Below are 22,246 nucleotides of genomic sequence, written 5' to 3'. Positions count from 1 at the left end.
CAGAAGACATTCTCGGCTTCGGAATTGATCTGAGGAGGTTCCTCAGTTCAAACGAGGCCCCGAGAAGAGGAACGGGGGAAAATATACCAGCTGTCATTCATCATCAGACACCCAACCTTTTTTTTTTTTTAAAAAAATTACAACCGGTACCTAGGAAAAGACCAGGATCCCAGTTCCAATAACCAAAATGCTGTCATCCACAATCATCTTATACATGGCTCAGGAGAAAGCAGTCAAACAACCAGGGATCCAAGCTCTTCCTGTTGCATGTGTGGCGTCCATTTTTCTGGCTTGGGACCCTCTGAGAAGAGGCATCACAAGCTCATTAAAGAAGTCAAACCATTGATGGTTTTAAAAGCCCAAAGGCTGAAGGTTGGATTCAAGCCACTCTGAAGCCTATTTCTTGTGCTGCTTCTGGTGGGATTTCGCTGGAGTGGCTGTTGTTATGCAGGGGATTGTGTGAGAGAGTCACATAAATGGCCTTAGCGTGGCCACCACAAGCCCATGGACTACTTTATTCCCAGTGGATCACACACTTTTTTTTCCTGACGTGCCGTAGTTGGACATAAAACATCTTTGTTTGATTCTCTGTAGGATCCTCTCTCACGTCACCCTGTCCTTGAAAGGAGAGGTGGTCAGCAACTATGAGAATGGAGGCCCCGATCCTGTTCTTTCACAGAGCCTGATGGGCAGGGTGCTGCCACAGAAGCTGGTCCATCTTCCACCTTTTCCTAAGCCCAACAATGAGGAAGGCCAACTTCTGGAGGGCCAGATCTGGCCCACTGGTGGAATCTGGAATCCTGTTCTCCTGCAGAGCATTGGATGCCCTCGCGATGGATCTGCATGTCAGCAAGATTCAAACCGAAAGGTGGCATAGATGCCACCCTTTCTCTCTCTTTCTGCCTTCCCTCGGCTATCAGGTAAAGAGCAAATCCCCAGAGACATCATCTGTTTTTTTTAAAAAACTGGGCTGAGAGCCACATTAAATTAGTCTATATTCCCCACAAATTAGTCCAAGCAGCCCTGGAGAAGACGAAGGCTGTGCCCATTTTTTTCAGCCACAAAACAGCTTAGGAACCACTGCTGGATTATCTCTTACACACCCACAACACACTCCCAGTCCCTCCTGAAAACATAATCCTTGTGTTCTTCAAACGGTGGTTCATTTTGGGGCAAAGCGAGGTGAACCAAAGGCTAAAAGCTTCTCTTGTGCTCTTGAAAATATAAATAAAAATAAAGAGCCTGCACTGAATAAGGTTGCTTTCCTTGAACTGTAGAAATTATGCACTTTCAGAGAACTGACGCATAAAGGTAGTTTCACGAAACTGATTTGGATGTTACAAATTATGGGGAAGGTGGGGGGGTTCTGGAGCCTTTCCTACCGACTTCTGGGATGGCAACAAGCCTTTCCCACACACTTCTAAAGTGTATGGCCTCACTTATTTTTAAAGGGAAATATGAGTTTTTTTTTTTTTTAAGGATGTTTCGCCTTAGACCACTTTCAGATTCCTTCCTCTCCTTCAGAGGAATCACAACATATGTGGAGATCTTGTCACGATCCTGCCTGATCTTACTCCTTCTACTTCAGCCTCCAGCTTTAATCTTTGAGTGCATGAAGAAATCAAAATAAGTCCAGTTAACAATCCGTACCTGGGTTCGGTTCAGAGTTCAGTTACAAATGACGTTGCAAAGAGGGCTCTGGATCCACCACACGTTTAGGTGGAATCATTTGCCTGCAAGCAAGTTGTACTTATTATTTACTGATTTTATTTATTTTATCTCACCCCTACCCCGTAAGGCTGAGCAGCCCCTCGGTGCTGCCAAACCACACTGCTGTATCCTGCAACTTCCATCCATCCATCCATCCATCCATCCATCCATCCATCCATCCATCCATCCATCCATCCATCCATCCATCCATCCATCCATCCATCCATCCATCCATCCATCCATCCATCCATCCATCCATCCATCGACTAACCCTTCAACCCACCCATCCATCCATCCATCCATCCATCCACCCACCCACCCACCCACCCACCTTTCCTTCCTTCCTTCCTTCCTTCCTTCCTTCCTTCCTTCCTTCCTTCCTTCCTTCCTTCCTTCCGGGAAAGCTTGCTTGAAGACAATGTGTGTTCTTTTCCAACATAACTTTTCCAAGTCTCGGAGTCTCGGCTGGAGTGGAACCCTCAAGAACAACCCGTTTAAAGGCTGAGGTTGACAACATGTTGGCAAGCCAACTTCAAAGAGTTAGATGCAGAATTAAATGGAAAGAGTGATGAAGCGAGGCATGTCAGATGAGGAGGTCGGGGACAGGGTCTGGAAATTAGGCATAGTCCTTTGTTAGCTGGTTCTATATGACCAACTCATTTTTTTTCCTGATGCAAGAACATCAAAACTAACTAACACGGTTTGATTGGCAGTAAGCTCTAATGAAGCACAGTCCAGCATGCACTGGATGAAGTCAGCTAGAGTCCAGGCAAGTTTATGCCAAATTAAATGTCTTAACGATGCCACAAGACTCTTGGTTACGTTTCCAGGTTAACAAGGGACCTTTGAGGAATATGCCTTGGCCCGCCGGGAGCCGGGAGCCGGGAGCCAGCGTCTGCTCCATTTCTTCCCCTGCCTTGCAAATCCCTTTGTTAAGGGCAGAAGGTAGGTGGCGGTTGTATTACTTATTGATGTTTTTATGGCCCCTGTTTCTAAGTGCCTTCTGAATGCAGCAGTGCTCATTAGACCCAGGCACGAGTGCCAGGGCCCTCAACCACACATTAAATAATTCACTAATGCTCAAGCCTTTAATTTTCATTCTTCTTTCTTGTGGCTTTGGGTAAGTCATATCCCAGGGGTGCTTTTGGAGGTAACTACATAATACCAGCCCCTGCTGAGAGGCCACCCAAGCGCTCCTGGAATTAATTGGTAAGTAGGCAAATGGTTCCGGCCGCCAATGCAAAAAGAAGTGGATCAGGGATGAATCTGGATTGGTCCATGCCGCAAAAGATGGTGTCTGCGGTCCAGGTCGGCTCTGGACGGAACGGCTAAGGATCAGAAAGCTGCAGGTATAGCAGCAGGGAAGCTGTTGAGGGTGTTGGAGTTTTTACAACCTCGCATGCTCTCTGTAGGACTGAGAGGGACCTTTCTGGGCTGGAGTGACTGTCAATTTCTCCAGCACTAACCAATCGTTCCTTTCAGCCTCTGAGTTCAAAGAAAGGCCCGCCTCTCAGCTGGCTGTTCTCTTTCCCTTTCTTAGACTGGTTGTTGGTTTGCCGTTGGTGTGTTCACAACCGTATGGAAAATGTTTATTCTTTCTCCTAGAAATGTCTCAGGGTGAGTTATAGAGACCTTAAGTTTTTTTTTAAAAAAAACTTAATCCTTTCTAAATGACAACCATGATTTAAGGAAGAGAAATACCTTGGAAAAAGATGCTAATTGAAGGACTTCCATTTGAAGTCATACTGGAGGTGGGGGGGGACTGCTTGTTGCAATTAGACATTAAGTGGCTTGTCACCACATTTCAGTGGGAAATAGTGACTTTTTTAAAAAAAACTATTTTTATAGGGGACATTGAGGAGGCTGCAAAAAAATGGGTCAGAGTGCAATCCTCCCCCTCAACTCTAGAGCTTTCTGTCTGTTAACTCCAGAAAGTTCTGGAATAACATGGAGTATGCCAGAAAGAGCAGGACTGGGTGACACTTCGTGCCACAGCCTCCCATGCTGCAACATTTTGTTGCTGGTCCCACTGGTTAATTCCTATTTGTAGTTCAAAGACATATTTTCTAGATATGGTTTAGAAATCCTGTCGTGCTTCCCCCCTCCCCCTCCTGCCCCGGTCCATAACTTAGTTAAAAGCTCTCGTTGCTTGTTAAAAGGACTTAAGAGATAAGCCCCTATAACTTGGGGCTGCAATCAATTTCCTATTGACCTCATTGGCGTTTCCATTGGATTTTAATTAATTTTATATTGTAGTTGCCGTCGCTCATTTGTCTTAGTTTCTTCTTCTCTACCTTGCTTCAATACCGGCCGGAAAGGCAAATGGATACTTCTTTAGAGGAGAGGATCATTATTCTAGCTGAGCCATGGAGGGAAAGCTGTGCTCACAGCGGACGGGGTTTTCTTTTAAAAAAAAGCAGAGGCAAAAGTTCTGCTGGAAAAGAAGCAGAAACAAAGGCAACTAAATACACGCACGCACACACTAAAAATAGAAATACATTAATGGAATGAATCTATATATGAGGTTCAAGAAGGGAAGAGGGGAAACCACTTCTCAGTATTCTCTACCTGGAAAAATCCTGAAAAGGGTCAGCATAAGTCGGGATTGACCTGGCGGCACGTGATCATTATATATAAAGTTCTACAAAAGGATCCCACAGATATAACAATTATCTAAATAGAGTTTTCATCTGTACACCCCTGCGTTCAGCAGACAAAACAGGTGTAAGGTCCCAAATTTACCCAATAACAGGAGAATCAAAAGCATTTTTGAAAAAAAAAATCACGTAATTCTCAATTATGTTTGGTTTGCTTCCCCCCCCCATCCTTTGAGGGGTTTTGTACTATTGCGTTTTTCGTTTCTTCACCTTTATTTATTTATTTATTGGATTTATACCCCGCACCATCTGGCGCTCTGGGCGGCTAACAGCAACAAGACAGACAACGCAATATCAAAACATGACAAAAATAAAATAATACAAACATTCAACAGATACAATAACTACTGGGATAAATTAAAACAGATGGCTATGAAGGTGATTAAAAGGATGATGAAAGGGTGGCAAAAAGGATGATAAAAGGGCAGCTGAGACATCAAAAAACTTAATGCTCAGGGAAAGCTTTTGTTTCTTAGATGCTTGAAAATCAGCAGGAAAAGCAAATGATACATCTTTAGAATGAGGTGTAATAGTTCCTGCAATAAAAAATTGGGGGGCACAGGAGGGCTGGGAACCCCGAAGGTTGCAAATTTTTTTCTTTCTTTTCCACACCCTAAAGCAAGAGTGCTAGATCAAATCAAGCCTGAACTATCTCTGGAGGCAAAAAATGAAGAAACTGAGGTTGTTCTGCTTTGGCCACATCTTGAGAAAGGAAGGTTCTCTGGAAAAAAAACAATAAAATTGGGAAAGGTGGAAGGCAGCAGGAAAAGAGGAAGACCCAATACGAGATGGAGTGACCCCCAAAGGGAACCACAAACTTGCGCTTGCAAGAGCTGAGCCGGGCAGTTGAAGATCGGATGTTTGAGAGGTCCTGCATTCATAAGGTCGCTGTACATCCCGGATGACTTGACAACACATAAAAACAGCAAAACAAGGATAGTCTTTTTCTTAATCTTAATCTTTTTCTTAACCATGGTTCCTTGGGGGATAACTGCAAGTGGGGAATTTCTGTATGCTATTAATGGATGGGGCCAGGTTTTCTTTTTTTGGGGAGGGGGGTTACAACCTTTTGCCTGGATTCTCTCTTTCCTGCCCCCTTTCTGTCCCACGACACAAACGGGGAGACAGATCATTCCTGCTTGTGGCACAGCTTGCAAACTTCCCCCACCCCTTCCGGCCTGTCTCCAAATAATTGACTGCTCATTAATCCACCCATTCAGCCCATTAAATGGAACACTCTCCTCTCTTTGCCAAAAGTTGCTGTTGCTGCTGCTGCTTCTCAAAATCATAAGGAGATGGAGGGTACAGGTTGCCAGCTTCGCAACATCCCCGGGTTCTCTGAGACGTTGGTCCCCTTGGCAGCTGATGCCCGCTGGAATGCAGGGTTTGGACCCTGCTAAACCTGATTTATTTCTTGTGCACAGATATTGTGCACTTTGTACACCGCTGCTGGTGGAAAGGAGAGTTTGGGGTTTTTGTTGTGGTGAGGTGCCGTTTCTGTCTGATAGCAACCCAAAGAGAGTTTTGGAGGTAGGTGAAATGTTCACGGAGTTGTGCACGAGGGTCAGAACTAGGTCTGAGCCATTGAGAATACTCCCCAGGGCACAAAAAGCTTGCAGCTGGCTGGATAGCTCAGTGAGTTAGATATGCCAGAGGTTGGGAGTTTGATTCCCCCACTGGGCATCTCCTGGGAGAAGAGCCAGCCTGGGTGGCCTTGGGTCAGCTGCACATCAGTCCCAGAAGAAGGGAATGAGAAACCACTTCTGTGTATTCACTACCTAGAAGACTCAGGAAAAGGTTTGCCATAAGTCAGAATTGACTTGATGGCACATCATTATAACTTCTTCTTATTATTAATGTAATATAAAGAAGTGAATCTATTGATCAGTGTTAGGACAAAAACTCCTGATCTTGTTTATTTTCTCCTCTTCTTCTGAAGGGAAACATTTTTTGGGGGGGGAGGGGAGAGAATCACATTTCCCCCCTTCCTTTTCGTGGAAGGGGTTTGCTCTCATGCATCAGGGCAGAGGGAGCAAACACAGTGCTGTGGGTTCCAGCTGCCCGTCGTGAGTTTCAGCTGAGGGGGGAACTTGAACCCAGGCCTCTTCCATCCTAGCCTGGCTCTCTAACCACAACAACCACAAACACAACCACAGTAGTAGTAGTAGTAGTAGTAGTAGTAGTAGTAGTAGTAATAATAATAATAATTGTTATTATTATTATTATTATTATTATTATTATTATTATTATTATTATTATTATTATTATTGTTGTTGTTGTTGTTGTTGTTGTTGTTGTTGTTGTTGTTGTTGTTATTATTATTATTATTATTATTATTATTATTATTATTATTATTATTAAAAACCAACTTTTTATATTGCACTCCTTCCAGCTTAGGTGAGGGGTTACGTGAACAGAACAATTACCTGCCAAAACTACTGGGGCCACCCCAGGAGTAGAGTGAGGGGAGGGGAAAAGAAAAGGGGTGGCATTTATTTATTTATTTATTTATTTATTTATTTATTTATTTATTTATTTATTTATTTATTTATTTATTTATTTATTTAACTTATATGCCGCCCACTCTACGCAAAGGTCTCTGGGCGGCTTACAACAATTAAAATACAATTGAAATACAATTAAAAAAACAATTAAAATAGATACTCTTGGGACTCTGATTTTGTTCACCCCTGGCATACAGATGATTCCCAGGGAAGCACAGTCCCCAGGGGAAGTATAAACCTCCCCTTATTTAGAATGTGGACGAGTAAAGATTGCCTGCTTCCTGGGCTACACAGGTCTCTGCCTAACAACCCCGCCCTCCCCCTGCTCTCTGTTTTCTGCACTAGCTGTCGGAGGAACCCAGGCCGGCTTCTCAGGGTCTTCGCGCGCCTTGCCCGTCCTTCCTTCAGAGGAGACGCGTGTGTCCACCAGCATGTCTCCAGCCGTTCGTTTATAACTTTTCCGGCTACACAGGACAACTTCGAGATCGTACGGAGGAGGGCAGCAGAGGCGACCCGGGAAAAAAAAAAGAGGATGCTGCCGGCTGTTTTCCTTTCTCTCCGCGGCTGGGACCCGCGGGCGCGCAGCTGGAAAAAGCGCGCCTCGGGTTGAGTGCGAAGGCGAGGGCGAGAGCCAGGACGGAGCAGGGGAAGCCAGCGGCTCTCCGGCCCTAGAGCGAGCCAGGCGCGGTTCTCCGGAGCTGCCCGCGCCGTCGGAGAAGCCAGCCGGGCGAGGGGCGGAGAGAGAGCGAAGGAGGCAGGAACCGGGAGGGCGGCGGAGGGGGGGGGGGAGAGAAGGGAATGCCATGTGAGGCGTGCAAGCAAAAGGCAGGTGGAACCTCCCGCAGGATGGAGAGGGGCCGAGGGAAGAGGGGGAGAACGAGCCGGCAGGCGCCGCGGTCCCTGCTCCTCTCCGACGGCTGCGCCCCGGACGCGCTCCAGCTCTCCAAAGCGCAGCAGCGCAACTTCTCGCCTTAAACTTGGAGGGAGGCGGAGAAGCCAGGGTGGGGTGGGGGGGAAAAGGAGGGGGATCGCAGCTTCGAAAGTCTTCTTTCCTTTCCTCGTCCCACCGGCTTTTCTGGATGGCCTGAAGCCGCCGGGGAGGCGCCCCGAACGAGGGCGGGCGTGCGCTCCGGGGCTGTGGTCTCATTTGGCGAGGTCCGCCTTCGTGCGCCCTGGGCGCTTGGCGAAGTTCGCGGCGCTGGAACCGGAGCAAGAAAGAGGGAGAAGCAGGCGAGCCTTCGGCTCTGGCCGTCTCGGCGGAGCCCGGGAAGAGCCCGGGCAGGCGTTGGGCTCCTGCAGCTCGGCGGGACCCAAGGCTACAGACAGGCGGCGTCGAAGAACCCCGTCGGAGTCCCTCTCGCTTTCCAGGAGGGCTCCGACGCGCCATGCCGGGCTGATCGGATCGGCTTCGAGGACTCGCCTCTCTCCATGCCGTGAGACGCCGACTACACCCGCGCCTTCCCACCGCCATGGCCGGGACGCCCGGGCGGGAGCGCTCCACGCTCTCTCCATCCCCCATCCCCGGCGGCGGCGGTGAAGCCCAACGGGGGGAGTTCGTGGCCCTCACCGCCGTGCAGATGGAGAAGAGCGAGAGCCCCCCCGCCGCCGCCGCCACGACCACCGCCTCCGCCGCCACGGAAGGCAGTCCCAGGCGTCTGGGGCTTTTGGGCACCCCCTTGCCGGCTCCCCCGAGGGGCTCTGGGGCGCGATCCGCCTCGCACAAGCGCTACCGCCGCCTCCAGAACTACCTTTACAACGTGCTGGAAAGACCCCGAGGCTGGGCGTTCATCTACCACGTCTTCATGTGAGTAGCCGCTTTCCCCACGACCTCCCTTTCCCAAAGGGGGGGGGCGAAAGGTGCCTCCCCTGGCTTTTCCTTCTTGTGTTTTGGGGTGACCAGCGAGGAGAGAGAGAGCGGGTACCCCACTCCTATTTGACGAAGACCCCGCTTTTAAAGGTTTCCAAACGTGGAAACCCCTCTAATGGTTGCAGAATTCTGCTCCGAATTGGCGGGGAGGGGTGGTTCCTTATCTGAGGGGCTAGAAACTGGCCCGTGGGGTGCATCAGCCCCCCCCCCCGGGCCACCCTCTCTCTTAGACCCATACTCTTAATCCCCATTCAGCCAGCTCATCTCTATCTTTGCTTTCTCCCTCTCCGGCCTAAATGGAAAAGGGGTGCATCTTTGCATTGGGGAAGCAGCCTCAGTTCCTCAGGAGAATCTCACTTCTTGCCCGAACTTGAATCCCTCTGTCTGAGGTCCTTTCCCTCTCTCTTTGTGTTTGGCTTGTCTCTCCCTCAGTTTGGGAAGAAATTAAAGGGGGGGCTCGCTTTCCTCTCCCTTCTCATTATTATAAACTTAGAGAGAAATATGGGGAGGCAGGGAGGGAGGGAGGAGAGAGCCGGGCTTCAGAGCTGTCTCACCACAACCGCTCGGCTGGCCGGCAGGGAGAAGCCGGAGTTGGGCCTGTAAATCCTCAGCTGTTTCCTTTGCCAGGGTTGCCAAGGCTAAAGATGCCCCCTGGCCCAGATAGCTGGTAAACAGCTTGCTTAAGGGGGAAGTCGAGTCCTGCAGCTGGAGGCAGAGCCATCGGGGAACGGTTCATGACAAGCAGCCCTCTGGAGACCTTAGTGGAAGCTGGTGGGTCAGCTGCGCCACTGCCAGCTTGCGGGAGCCAGAGAGGGAGGCTGCTGAACCGAAGCGCCCCCCCTTTCCAGCCTGCAAAAAACCACAGACTTTTGCAGCACCCGGAAGATGACCACGTTTGATCTGGCATCCGATTTCTCGGGCTGGACTTTTCCCACCGTGCTCCTCGAGAGGCCAAAGGAAACACAGTCTCAATTTTGCGATGGTCCCCTGACCTTGAGAGCCTAACAAGACTCTGTTGTGTGTGTCTTTCTTTCTTTCTTTCTTTCTTTCTTTCTTTCTTTCTTTCTTTCTTTCTTTCTTTCTTTCTTTCTTTCTTTCTTTCTTTCTTTCTTTCTTTCTTTCTTTCTTTCTTTCTTTCTTTCTTTCTTTCTTTCTTTCTTTCTTTCTTTCTTTCTTTCTTTCCTGCAACTAATAAACCAACCCACTGCCCTGTGCAGGCCTTGAGCTAAATCTCGTGGTCGTTCTGGGTAGAGTAGACCCACTGGAACTGATAGGACTGGATGGGAGTCGAGTTTCAAAAGCTCCCTTCCTTTCAAAGCCTCTGATCTTGGCTGGGAAGGAATATTATTGGTTTTAACTTTGCCTTTACCTAGGCTGAGCCAGGTGCAAAGGCCGCTTCTCGAAGTGGCCTCTGGCAGTGGCCGGGTGGGTGGTGGCTTTGCAGGAGAAGAGACGGGGGGGGGGGGCGAAATATTGGGAGGAAGGCTAGTGAGAACTCTTTGCTAGTGGGACAGAAGACCTGGGAAACCCTTCTTAGTTTGAGGCTGTTATGCAGGGGCTGGGCGGCAGCTTGTTAAGGACCCTTTAGGGATGGATTCCTGCCTTGATATGAGGTTAAAGGGAATGATCCTTGGGGGGGGGTCCCTTCCAACCCCACAGTTCTACAATTCCGTGAATTTTTGGGAGACTTAGCCCCATGAATCGATGGGAGGCTGAAGTCAAGAGACCCAAGCAGAGACGCTTGGGGGGTGGGAGAGGCTTCAGCATCTTTATTTTCTGAGAAAGGATCCAGGTCTCCTTCTGTGGCCCATTTTCTCTCTCTAGCCCAGATCTTCACTTCTGTAATCCCATCCCCTTCCAACTCTGATGAATGCAAGTTGGGCTCATAGCTTGACTTCTTTTTTCCTGGAGGGGCTGTTGCAAGGTTGGGTTTCCCGGCAGGTTTCCCAACAAATGCTTTATCGGGCACCCCACGCTCCCACCTAAAAAGAGAAAAAGCCTAAGCTAACCCATACTTTCTGCTTGTCCTCTTCATGGGATGATTTCTTCAGAGCAAAGAATAGTAGCTTTCTGCTCTACTCTGACAAATGGGTTGTGGGTCTGCTTAAAGTCGGTTGATAAATTCTCTCTACTACTGCCTCGCAGCATCGTGCTGCCAAGATTTATGCTGCCCTGTAGCCTGAATCCTGTTGCTCAGTGCAGTAAATGGCACTAAAGGAGGCCTATGGAATTAGTGGGGATTTGCTGAGTAAAGATGGCTTCATGGACATTGTCTCGGTTTCCGATGGTGGAAGTGCTAGATTTAAACATCTCTTTTTGACCTACTTTCCCCATTTTGAATGCCAACCAAGAGACGCCAGCCTCCTGACTGTTTTTCACCACTGATAGTGATGATTATTATTTAACTTTTCAAAACTTCCCTTTCTCCTTAAAAAGGACGCTAGGCGGCTCCAATAATTGAAAGACAACACTTAAAGCTGAAAACAATGAATATTAAGGATGAGTTGGGGAAGTTCATCCAATGTGTTGGGGTCAAGCTTAGAGATCCAGGCGCTGGTGGGTTCCTTTTCTCTTCTTTGCGGGTTTCAAAATGTTACTGATTCCAAGCAGTGGAGTCAAGGAAGCTTAAATGTTCACTGGTGAGGTGCCGCCATAGGACAGGTAAAAGGAGAATCAGGCTCGGCTTCTGATAAGTGAAGGTAGAGCTAAGCGTATTGACCTGAGAAGACCCCCCCCTTCTGAGGGACAAATAGATGCAATATAGAGCTGGGCCAGCTTTGAGAACTTGCAGGAACTACTTTGGAATCCACGCCGAGGGTCGTGAGTTTCCATGATGCTGCTTCCCAGCCGGAGCGCCTCTTGTCTCTGAAACCCTTTGGAGACGTCTTGACTGCTGAGTCCACTGACCAAATGTTCGCTTCTTCTAGAGAAGATGTTGGGAACCAATCCACAGAAGCTGTGTCTTCTGTGCCGAGTCTAGGAGAGCCTGGAGATCTCTAAGTCAGGCCTCCAAGACGTCTCCCAATCTCCGTGACTTAAGTTGGCTTGATGTCCTTTGTGAGAATTTGCAGCAAACACAGCATGTAAAAGGTAGCTTTTACAAACAAACTCCAGCCTGGCTTTCTTGAAGTTCTCCAACCGAGCCCATGCTTGGGAAGTGTAGGCTCCAATCCGAATAGGGTACGGTGAAGCCCGGCAGGCATCAAGGCGAAGATCTTTGTTTGACCAGGATGCTGTCGGGTTGGCTGTCATGCTTCTCCCTCCTTCCGTGTCTCAGTGAATGTTCTACCATTCGCCCACCTAAAGGCACTTCCAAACATTTCCTCTGTCTGCAGGGTCGTGCTCCATCCACAAATGCAGGGCCTTTTCTTGGTGATTTTTTTTTTAGCACCTCTTTTCGGCAGGATTCTTTTTCCGCCCATCTGTAAGACCGTCCCAGTTTGTAACTACATCTTCCCGGCACTGCAAAAAGGATGAGTTGACAGGAGCCTGTGAAATGGAACAGAGCTTTTCTATTTGGCCGGAGTTGTGTGCCCGTATGTGATTCATGAGCCATCCTGGAAGGTCTGTTTTCCATTGCTCTGGATGCTGCTTGCACGCTTGCACCCCTGTAGGAAAGAATAATCGAATCCCCCATTAACTTTGGGGTGACCATATTTCATTTCTCAAAAGGCTCTCCTTTTATTTAATCTCTGGCATGAAATGGGAGTGGCATGCCCTGCTCTTTACTTTCCCCGCAGTCTAGGCAGTAAATCATAATTCCCCTCACGAGTCTCGCCTTCCCCAATACACAAATAAAACATTAAATGAATAAGACAGGCTTTCTGTCTTAGTTCAAAATCTTCTGTAGTACTCTGAATCGTTTCCCGAGCTTGTCGGGGTGGTTCATTGGCCGGTCCCCAACCAAAAAACGCGCTGTATGCTTTTGACTACAACTCCCATTTTCCCCACCAGCATGGGGATAATGGGAGTGCTGTTCTCACAGCTACAGAGAGGGTGCCAAGTTGCGGAACACAGTAAATGGGTCCCTCCCTGGGGAAAGGATGTTCTGGTTGGCTTTCTGTGCTTTGGAAGTTGAAAGCAACTGTGCTTTCTGCTCAGGGAAGTTTTTATCGGGTCTTTTAAACATCTCGTACGCTGCCTAAACGATTATCTAATGCCTACGTGTTTAGATCAGTCTTCGCCTTTCAGCTGTTTTTATTCTTCGACATGAGCTTCTCTGCTGTGTCTGTACTTCTACTGTTCTTTAGTGGCATCGGGAAACCCCTTTCTTCGGAGCAGCCTTGAACATTTTGTTACAAGGCGGCGCAGAAATACTGCAAATAAAATAAAATAATACAGATTGAAGCACCGAGGTCTTCAGCTAATGTTCGGCTGTTTCATAGCAGAAGCCTCTTGTTCTGGTGCATCAGGCGTATTCTGCAACCTTCTAAACGAAGTGGGTCAAAAGCGTCACCGGGGGTGTATTGATTTTTTTTAGCAGTTAAGATTTAGATAGAACTGGTCCTCGGATTTTAATGTCCCCAGGTATGATTTTTGTGCAACACAATGACCCTTGTTCGCTCATATTCTTTCAAGCAACTTGGGGGGGGGGAGGTGGGGAAAGGAAGAAATTCATTAGTACTTCCAGTAGCAAACTCTTAGTGAGGATACAGAACATATTACTGGCTGGTTTATAGGGAATAAGCTAGTGCACATAGACCATTTAGCCAGGATTTATTCTCCCTATTCACAAGTAAATCATAAATCACTTGCTTACTGTGATGTCTGACCCTAAATTCTGGGCTTTGGGACCTCAAACAAAGTGGGGTTTGTAAGTGAACGAAACCTGGTTTGTTGCTGGCATGTAATCATAGCTTGTTTTGGAGTGCGACACCAAGTGACTGTGGCTAGATTTAATACAAAAATGACTCCTTTCTTGTTTGTTTACCAGGAACCCAGGGAGGAAGAGGAAAATGGGGATTAAGTTATTTCACCCATTAAATTATTTCCCAATGTCTGTTCTTTTAGTTCTTCTAATTAGGCTCTCACTGCTGTGAATTTTTCTCATTTGTGCTTCCAACTCCATTTCAGGAGTTTCCCAAGCATATTTTCTTCCAGCCTGATTTTTCGAATGTTCTCCAGATTCCCGTGGACTACATCACCCCCCACTCCTATTTAGCATAGCTAGTGGCTGATGGGGGTTGTAATCCAGCACATTGGGAAGATGTCAGCTTGACATGACTTGTCCTAAATCATTGCAGAAACTCTGATTTGATTGCAGAATTGCATCTAACCTTGTAGGATAGCAGTGTTTTAGACAAAGTTTTTTTAAAAAGGCTGACCCAGCCATTTAGGGAACGCAAGTATTTTCCATGGAAGCTAAATCATGTTAGGCTGTTTAGTTTATAGGGAGTTAAATGTGGACCTGATAAAATTGATAAAATGATGTCTGGTGCAATGAAAGTAAACTGAGAATTTTTTAACCTTCTTTCCTGCCTTTCCCCCGATCTGTCGTCCTTTTGGCGCACAGGGAAACTCTGTCAATAAAAAGGGAGGCCTTTTTTACACAGCCCACAGAACTGTTGAATAGCTCAGTGGTTTAGCCATCTGGCTATGGAGCCAGAGGTTGGGAGTTTGATTCCCCCACTTGGCACCGCTGATAGGGGCTGGACTCTAGCTCTACAGTTCTAAGATGATGATGATTCTAGCTTGCAGGCATTCTGTATTTTTAAGTGTGGTGTTGGCCTTATAGAAAGTTAAGATACGTTTACAGATGAAAGGGTGGGCAGAGTAGCCTCTGTCAGTGGAAATTGACCAGGATAACTGATGACTGTAATTGATTAGGAAAAAACTGTAATTGACTCAAGTGACTGTAACTGTAACTGATGATTGGATAAAGACAGAGATGGAGAATCTCCAATACCTTCTACTCAGGAAATTAACCCCTTTTCTGAAATAGAACAGACAGCAAAGCTATCGATGCTGATTTTATACCTTACACAGATACATATGGGGCTGTTCAGTCAGTCTTGTCCTGAACCTCTGAATGTTGACTTTTTTTTTTTTTTAAAAAAATGGTTGTTTAAAAATAAATTAAAGACTGTCTTTAAACAATGTTTTTATCTGTTGGTGGCTGCGCATAAGTTTGGGACCCCTCATAGGCTTAGAAGCAATAATCAACAACTTTCGATAAATGATAAATTAATAAGGCCCATCCGGGTTCTAAATCTTTCATAGCAATCTGAATCATTCCTGAGCTCATTAGGGTGCTTGGATGGGACATAATTAGTTTTCCGTGTTGCACTGCGTATGTTACGGTCAAGATGGGACTCAGAATGTTATTCTCATCAGAGTAAGTTTGTGTAAAACCAGCATTAGGAGGAACTTCTCACCAGTTCTGAATGTTGAAAAGCTGATTCTGGCTGCTCTGGAGCGGTCTTGTTATTTTGATCATCCTTTTCTCACTCTTTTTTTTTTCTGCTAGTACTGTCCCCCCCCCCCCCCCCAAAAGGAGGAGTCTGATTGCAAATGTTCATCCATCAGTCTTTGGCTCAGATAAGCATAAATTGGCTTTTCCAGGCTGCTCCCAGTTTGAGGGAGAGAGAATGAGAAAGAGAGAAGAGAGAGATGGTTCTTTTTCTCTCTCTGCTGAGTTTGAAAAGTTGTTTACATGCTTAAGTGGGATGATTTGACAGGCTCCTGGGCTTCCCCGAATTGGAGGAGATTTTTTTTTTTTTTTTTTTTAAAGCCAGATCTGTAACCTACCCCGATCTATTCTGGATCGTTATTGAAGTGTCCCCTGGCGATTACAAATAAACAACGAGGATCAGCTCTCAGGCACTGGGTGAAAAGGGCCCTTCAGAACTTGGAGAAATGCCATTTTGTGAGAAATGCAGGGAATGGATTTTCAAGAGCAGGCTGCTTAGTTTTAATGGCATCGGAGGAAACAAAAGCTTTAAATCTTAACCTCTTCATGCTGCTTCTCTAGACAGTGTGAATGGTTTAGAACAGGGATTACGGAGGAGTAACTGGGCTTAAGACAGCAGCATTTAATTTTGAATGCTTTTAGTACTGTATTGTCTTTGACGGGGCCCCCTCTCTGATGGACGGACGGACGGACGGACGGATGGATGGATGGATGGATCGACAGATAGACAGGCAGACAGACAGGCAGACAGACAGAAAGAAAGAAAGAAAGAAAGAAAGAAAGAAAGAAAATGATGTAGCCATTGGGGAAACAAATAAAAATATATTTCCATTAAGAGAGTGCTCCTCTTGTTTCAGATTTACAGTAAATGCTCAGGCTAAAACACAGTGTAGGGAATCAGTTGTTTTCTGAGCTTACGAGAAATTAAAAATGAATTTTTCATGCATCTAAGGCAGGAAAGGCCCTGTTGTTGAGACATGCGTAGCCGATGGATCTCTTCCTATGCGCAAATAAGTCACAACTAGAGTAGGCCCACTTGAATCAATGGAATGTACCAGATGCTGACCCACCAAATCCCCATGAGATTCAATGGGGCTACTCTAGTGGGACTTTCTGTGCTAAGCAACAAGATCTTAGCCAATGAAATAAGTCTGTGAGTCTTTAAAGCACAGCAGTATCGCTGGTTTCATTTTATTCTGTTTTCTTTCTACGAACTACGTACATGAACATCGCTTAATGCCCTTCTGCCTCCCACGGCTTGCTCATTTGAATTGCTTTCCAGGTCACCGTGAGGTGACAAGAATTCTTCTCCATAAATCCATATATCATTTGGGAATGGGCTACCTTAAACGGCCCTTCTCTAATGCATCCCCTGAACTTAAATGGAAAAGCTTTAAGCTGTGACACCGTAGCTGGGAATTCTGGTGTTGGCTGTTCCACGCTCTTCTTCGAAATTATTTTAACCTCTTTCTCTCCTCAGCCCGTGCCAATGGCTCCCAGCTCCTCCTTTGTGCTTCCCTTGCACTGGAAAGCCAAAGACAGGTTGCATAAAGTTACTATTTTATTTATTTATTAAAATTAAACAGCTCTGTAAATGAAAAATCAACGTCCTCAAACTTTTTTAAAAAATATGTATTGATTTTGCTAGTGGACACAAAAAATTGTGGCTTGTTTTAGTTGAGAGGAGCTGTCTGGCTTTCTCGGGGAGTTAGCTTTCTGGTTGTTGTGATGGAGGTTGGGGGTTCGATTTCGCTCTGGTGCAGAAGAGGCCAGCCTGGGTGGCCTTGGGCCAGCTGTACTGTCCCAAGGTTGCCCCTAGAGGAAGGGAAGGGTAAGACACTTCTGGGTAGTTTCTCTACCTGGAAAGGGTTGCCATCAGTCAGAATGGACTTGACGGCCCATGATTATTATTATTGTTATTAGAAACCATGGAAGACGGCAGTAAAACCCTAAATTCTCAGCAACCGGAATTCAGAAAGGAACCTCCCCCTGCATCTCTGGCAGTGAAAACAACAGAGTCACAAGAAATTGAATTCATTGATTCCCTCTTCTGACATCTGCCGTCTGAAGTGAGGAAAGAATGTTCCCCTTGTCCGGTAATTTCTGGCAGATGGATATAGTAATAAAACACCATCCATGGCTGCAATCATAGGTGAGGGCAATGTGTTTCCATGCATAAAGCTAATTCATGGAAAATTCCATATCTCCCTAGCTATTCGTGGAATTTTATTTTATATCAAGTCTCATAAACTAGCCGCCATCCGTTAGCTGGTGTTGATTCAGACTCTTGCAGAAGATGCGAAAACAATAATGTAGTGGGTGAAGCAAGGTTAAAAATGATAGAATAACGTAATTGGAAGGGGCCTTGAAGGTCATCGGGTCCAACCGCCTGCTCAAGGCAGGAATCTAAGTTAAAGCAGATCTGACAGAGGGTGGTCCAGTTTTCTCTAGAAGGCCTCCAGCCTGACCTCAAGGGTCCCCTTGTCGTACTGCTCTAACAGTTAAGAAGTTTTTTCCTGAGATTCAGTCTAATGAAAACTTCTTAAGTTGCATGAAAAAAATGACCACACTGGTATTGTTGGCCCTGTTAGTCCTCAAAATTTTGGGGAAAAAATTTATCTGAGCTCTGAAAAGAAACCGCCACCCCCCCCCCCAATATGGACAGCATAATCCATGAGTGCTAGAGCCTTGAAAGAAAGGATTAAAAAGGCCATCAAGTCTCCGAGGAATCTAAACCCAAGCACCAAATGCTGAATTCTGTGCAGGCATAATGGAAAATGATCAGCAACCATCAGCACACCTTTAAAAAAAAGCACAACACAAAAAACCCACTTCTGCACATTTACATTTTTCTGCACTTAAAATAACTCAGTTAGGCGGAGGGCAGGGACAGACCTGCCACATAAGGAAACCATAACACCTGCTCTTTGATTTATAGCTTTCCTGCTTGCTTCAAACCCTGCTGCAACCCTGACGCTCAAAAACAAAAAAAAGATGAGCAATCTAATTAGGTGGAAAAGTGGGGAAATCACAGCAGAATTTGTAACTGATTCCATGATCCAGCCCTCCCAAATTAACACGGCTTGTTTGCATCCAGCAATGGAGCAGTGCAAAGTTCACTGGCCCCCCAGGTCCCCCCCCTTTCCCTTTCTGCTTAATTACCCTTTTCTGCTGAACCTAAGAAATAGTCCCACCCGGTGCTATTAACTCATAGATCATTAATGCCATTGTGCGCCTTAGATGCAAGTCAGCCTGTGCGCTGCTCAGTGCAAACCCAATCATGCTTTGTGGGGTTGGCTCCCCAGTGCACGGACTTTGGGGGGCTGTCTTCCTTCCCAAGCTGCTTTTGATAAATTCCTCCGTCCCCTTTCTGCCATTGCTGCGATTAAGTTTGCTAATGACACGAAGGCATTCAGACAGGCATCTGGAGGCCGCGCACACCACTGCGAAACAGGCAGGGAGAAAAGCCACAGAGTTCTCGTCAGAACAGTTCTGTGCCTTTATTTGGCACAGCACAAGGCACACCTTCCGAGTGTCGTGCATGCGCCAATGGGCGAGCGCTCTACAGCAAGGGTGACCAACACTCTCTTTCACGCATACATACACACAAACTGATGTTTTATTTGACTGAAATACTCATAGTCCCTAGAAAGATTAGTCAGTGAGGAGAACATGTGGGAGCACCAGTCCAAAAACATATGGAGGGCTACAGTTGGCCACTCTTTTTGTACATCAACCCTGCAAAGTAGGCCAGGTCTAGGTTAGCGCGCAGCCCAATGGCAGAGAGCAAGGCTAAACACTGGAGTTCTCTGATACTGGATTCGGATCTAACAAGATAATATGCACCGAAAGATTTGCACAGCTGGAGGGGGAACGTTGCAGCAGGAGAAAATATGAATTGGTCCTTTTGGGCAGAGTGACCCGTGGTCACTTGATCTCCATGAGCTGATGACTTCGTTGCTCCTAAGAGAATAATGAATGCAATTCGAAGAATTTGCCCTGAAAACCCAGCTGTCTGTCTTCCTTTCCCCATGTAAGATTTCCACCCGCCTCACACTTGCATTAAATGCTGTGCTTTTCTAAAAATATGGACCATTTCCTGACCACTGTTGTTCCTAGTGGATGGTGCCCTTTTCTAGAAGCGGCACCGCCTCAGACGATCAGCAGTTAAATGTCTGGGATCCATCAGCTTTTTAAAAAGAGTGTGTCTCTTAACAAGCAGAAAGTAGGCCTCGGGGCCTCGCCTCATGAGCGTCCTTTCCCTTTCTGGACTGCCAGTCTTTCTAAAAACACCGTTGCCATTTTGGCAATCGATCCAACCAGCCACCAAGGCTGCCCCGTTCGAGATGTCCTTCTAGACCTCAGAGGCAGCAGCACGGCGGGATACCTTTCCCTGTACATCTCAGCGTGAAATGTTGATATGGATTAAAGGATGCAACATTTCTAATTTGTAAGGGAGAACGGTTTAAAAAAAAAAAGAGAGAGAGAGAGACTCCTATGAGGAAGGAATTTTGACAGATGGTAAACTGGGTAAAACAAAACAAAACTAAGATCATGGCCACTGGCCCCATCACCTCCGGGCAAATAGAAGGGGAAGATATGGAGGCAGTGACAGATTTTTCTTTCCTGGGCTCCATGATCACTGCAGAAGGTGACAGCAGCCACGAAATTAAAAGATGTCTGCTTCTTGGGAGGAAAGCAATGACAAACCTAGACAGCATCTTAAAAAGCAGAGACATCACCTTGCTGACAAAGGTCCACATAGTCAAAGCTATGGTTTTTCCAGTAGCGATGTATGGAAGTGAGAGCTGGACCATAAAGAAAGCTTCAACCTATCCGTTCTGAAGGAAATCAACCCTGAGTGCTCACTGGAAAGACAGATCCTGAAGCTGAGGCTCCAGTACTTTGGCCATCTCATGAGAAGAGAAGACTCCCTGGAAAAGACGACAAAGGACGAGATGGTTGGACAGGGTCATCAAAGCAACCAACATGAATTTGACCAAACTCCATGGGGCCACGAAGAGTCAGACATGACTTAATGACTAAACAACAACAACAAACTGGGTTTTGCCATGATAAGCAACGTGTTTCTATCGGAAAGGAGTAAAACCAGCTTTGTGAAGGATCTTATCCTACATGTGAACAGGAAAGAGACGGGGGCCTTCTTCTGGGGAGAACATTCTGCGTTGTAGTTACTTGGGAGAAGGGGTTCCCCATAGTCATCATCACGCACAGCACAGTTGGTTCCTTCTAGTGTATGCAGCCTGAAAGCCTTATATTTTTCATGCCTCATGCTCCAAACCTTGAATCCGACCAAATGCTTGGGATCCATATCAGATTAAGGCTAGCTGAGAGCCTACGTTTGGTCAAATCAAAGAGACCTTATGTAGTGGTTCCAAACCTCCAGATGTTCCTGGTCTAAAACCTCCGAGAAGCTTTCACCCCTGACAGTGTTGGCCAGGATTCCTGGGAACTGTAGTCGAAGAACAGCTGGGGACCAAAGGTTGGGAACCATAGTGGCCTATAGCAGTGGTCCCCAACCTTGGGCCTCCAGATGTTCTTGTACTTCAACTCCCAGAAATCCTGGCCAGCAGAGGTGGTGGTGAAGGCTTCTGGGAGTTGTAATCCAAGAACATCCGGAGGCCCAAGGTTGGGGACCACTGGCCTATAGCACTAAGAAAGCAGATGTTGCTTTCCCACTCCATTTGACTGAATCGCTTCCCATGCTTTGTTTTAAAGACTGGAGAGAAGATGGACTGTCCCTGTGATAAGGACGGAGATATCTCAAATGGCTGTAGACAACATTTGTACGGCTAAAGCTCAGTCACTTGAATTTGACTGAACTTCCCAGAAGCAGTCCAAAGCGTTGCCTTGGGCTCCGGTAAAGTTTGGACTAAAACCTGCAGTGGACTTCCACATTCCCAGAACGGCACTAGTCTCCAGCCCTTAATCTCCCATCAACAATCTTTCTTTCCTTGGAGAACTGCCTGTTGATTTCCCCACCCTCCATCACCCATCCTCCACCCGATAACAAAATTTATTTGCAGGCATTGCTCTTGGTGGCTGTACAGTTGTTGGATACCTGGCACCAGGCGGGGGGGGGGGGGCAGAAAGACTTGGCCCTTTTTCCCTCCTGCAGGACTGGCTCATTAAAACAAGCAATTTGATCAAAAGCAAATTGCAAAGGAAGTACACAATTCTGTTCTGTGCTCTCGCTTCCCCCCTCCATGAATTCCCACTCGTCTCTCTCCTCCGTTCTGATGGGACAGCATCTCTGGTTCCTTGCTTTTTTTTCTTGCTAACGGGGCCTTGATGCACGCATCTTTCGAGAGCCCCTTGTTTAAAAGCTCACCTTTTGGATGCTGAGTTCAGGGTGTGACAAGGAGAGAGCGAGGCATATTGGTGGCCCCGGGGGAATTGCATCTCTTTTATTAGAGCATCTGTTATCAGGCTTAATGAAAGCCACCTACCCGGCAAGCTTGGCCTGCACACCCAGGGGCTCGCGAGATTAATGCAGCCGCGAGCAGCAAAAATGACCGTTTCAGCATTTTCCTCCCACCTCTTCTTTCTCAGAGTTTCTTGTCGAACAAAACTGGCTGGTAGGGGAACCCGGTCGGCCTCCTTTGGAATTGTGGGTGCTGTTGATCATGGCAGGAGATGGGTAGCATAGTCTGTGGAGCCGAGCCCTAGACTGAAAGAGCTGAACTTGTTTTGCCTTGAGAAAAGAGGGCTGGTAGGGTGGGTGGGAGGGAGATAGGACAGCCCCTTTCAAATACTTAAATACTTGAAAGGTAGTCCTACTGAGGAGGGGCAGGATCTGTTCTCAATCATCCCAGAATGCTGGGCATGGACTCAAGCAACAGGAAGCCAGATTTTGGCTGAATCTCAGGAAAAATAAACTTCTTAACTGTTAGAGCAGTACAACAAGGGAACCCATGACCTCAGGATGTGGGGAGCTCTCCAGTGTTGGAGGCCTTCCAGAGAAAAAGCCCCTTCCAACTCAACTATTCTATTATTCTATGGAGGTGAGAACTGTGGCTGGATTGTGCCATGCGTCAATGAACAGGGAGAGAGGGAGGCTGTTTCGGCTTTCCCGCTT

The 22,246-nt window shown here is 46.8% G+C and overlaps 1 protein-coding gene across 2 annotated transcripts in view; it reads left to right on the top strand.

Moving 5' to 3' along the window:
• Positions 1-6,592: 6,592 nt before the first annotated feature.
• KCNQ4 (potassium voltage-gated channel subfamily Q member 4) overlaps positions 6,593-22,246 on the top strand; it is a 74,747-nt gene continuing 59,093 nt past the window's right edge. The window contains exon 1 of one of the 2 annotated variants that reach the window (XM_078380063.1): positions 6,593-8,675. In XM_078380063.1, coding sequence (XP_078236189.1) covers positions 8,341-8,675 — 335 coding nt within the window. In that variant the 5' untranslated portion in view covers positions 6,593-8,340. The remainder of the gene's footprint in view (positions 8,676-22,246) is intronic. The other variant, XM_072979544.2, reaches the window with a different exon arrangement.

This window comes from Pogona vitticeps, chromosome 9 (genome assembly GCF_051106095.1).
Source record: "Pogona vitticeps strain Pit_001003342236 chromosome 9, PviZW2.1, whole genome shotgun sequence".
NCBI classification, from domain to species: Eukaryota; Metazoa; Chordata; class Lepidosauria; order Squamata; family Agamidae; genus Pogona; species Pogona vitticeps.
The sequence above is the reverse complement of the archived record's forward strand: the minus strand, read 5'-3'. Positions and strand labels throughout refer to the sequence as shown.